At 50.0% G+C, this 206-nt stretch overlaps 1 protein-coding gene across 1 annotated transcript in view; it reads left to right on the top strand.

Moving 5' to 3' along the window:
* Nucleotides 1-75: 75 nt before the first annotated feature.
* Nucleotides 76-206, top strand: part of PDE7A (phosphodiesterase 7A) — a 43,137-nt gene continuing 43,006 nt past the window's right edge. The window contains exon 1 of the mRNA XM_009889777.1: nt 76-135. Coding sequence (XP_009888079.1) covers nt 76-135 — 60 coding nt within the window. The remainder of the gene's footprint in view (nt 136-206) is intronic.

The following is a 206-nucleotide window of genomic DNA, read 5'->3' on the forward strand; positions in this document are numbered from 1 at the left end:
CGGGACCATCGTTCAGCCTCCCGCACCGGCGGGGCTCGGGGAGGAGAGGATGCTTCACGTCTGCGGGGTGATCCAATGGGAATTGCATTGATCTGGTGCCTAGCTCTGATCCTTATCAAATGGATTACTTCTAAGGTAGGCCGTTTCATTGCTCTGGTTTGGCTTAACTGGCTTTGAGTTTCCAGAGAGGAAAAAAAAAAAAAAAA

Source organism: Charadrius vociferus, unplaced genomic scaffold, assembly GCF_000708025.1.
Source record: "Charadrius vociferus isolate BGI_N301 unplaced genomic scaffold, ASM70802v2 scaffold167, whole genome shotgun sequence".
Classification (NCBI taxonomy): Eukaryota; Metazoa; Chordata; class Aves; order Charadriiformes; family Charadriidae; genus Charadrius; species Charadrius vociferus.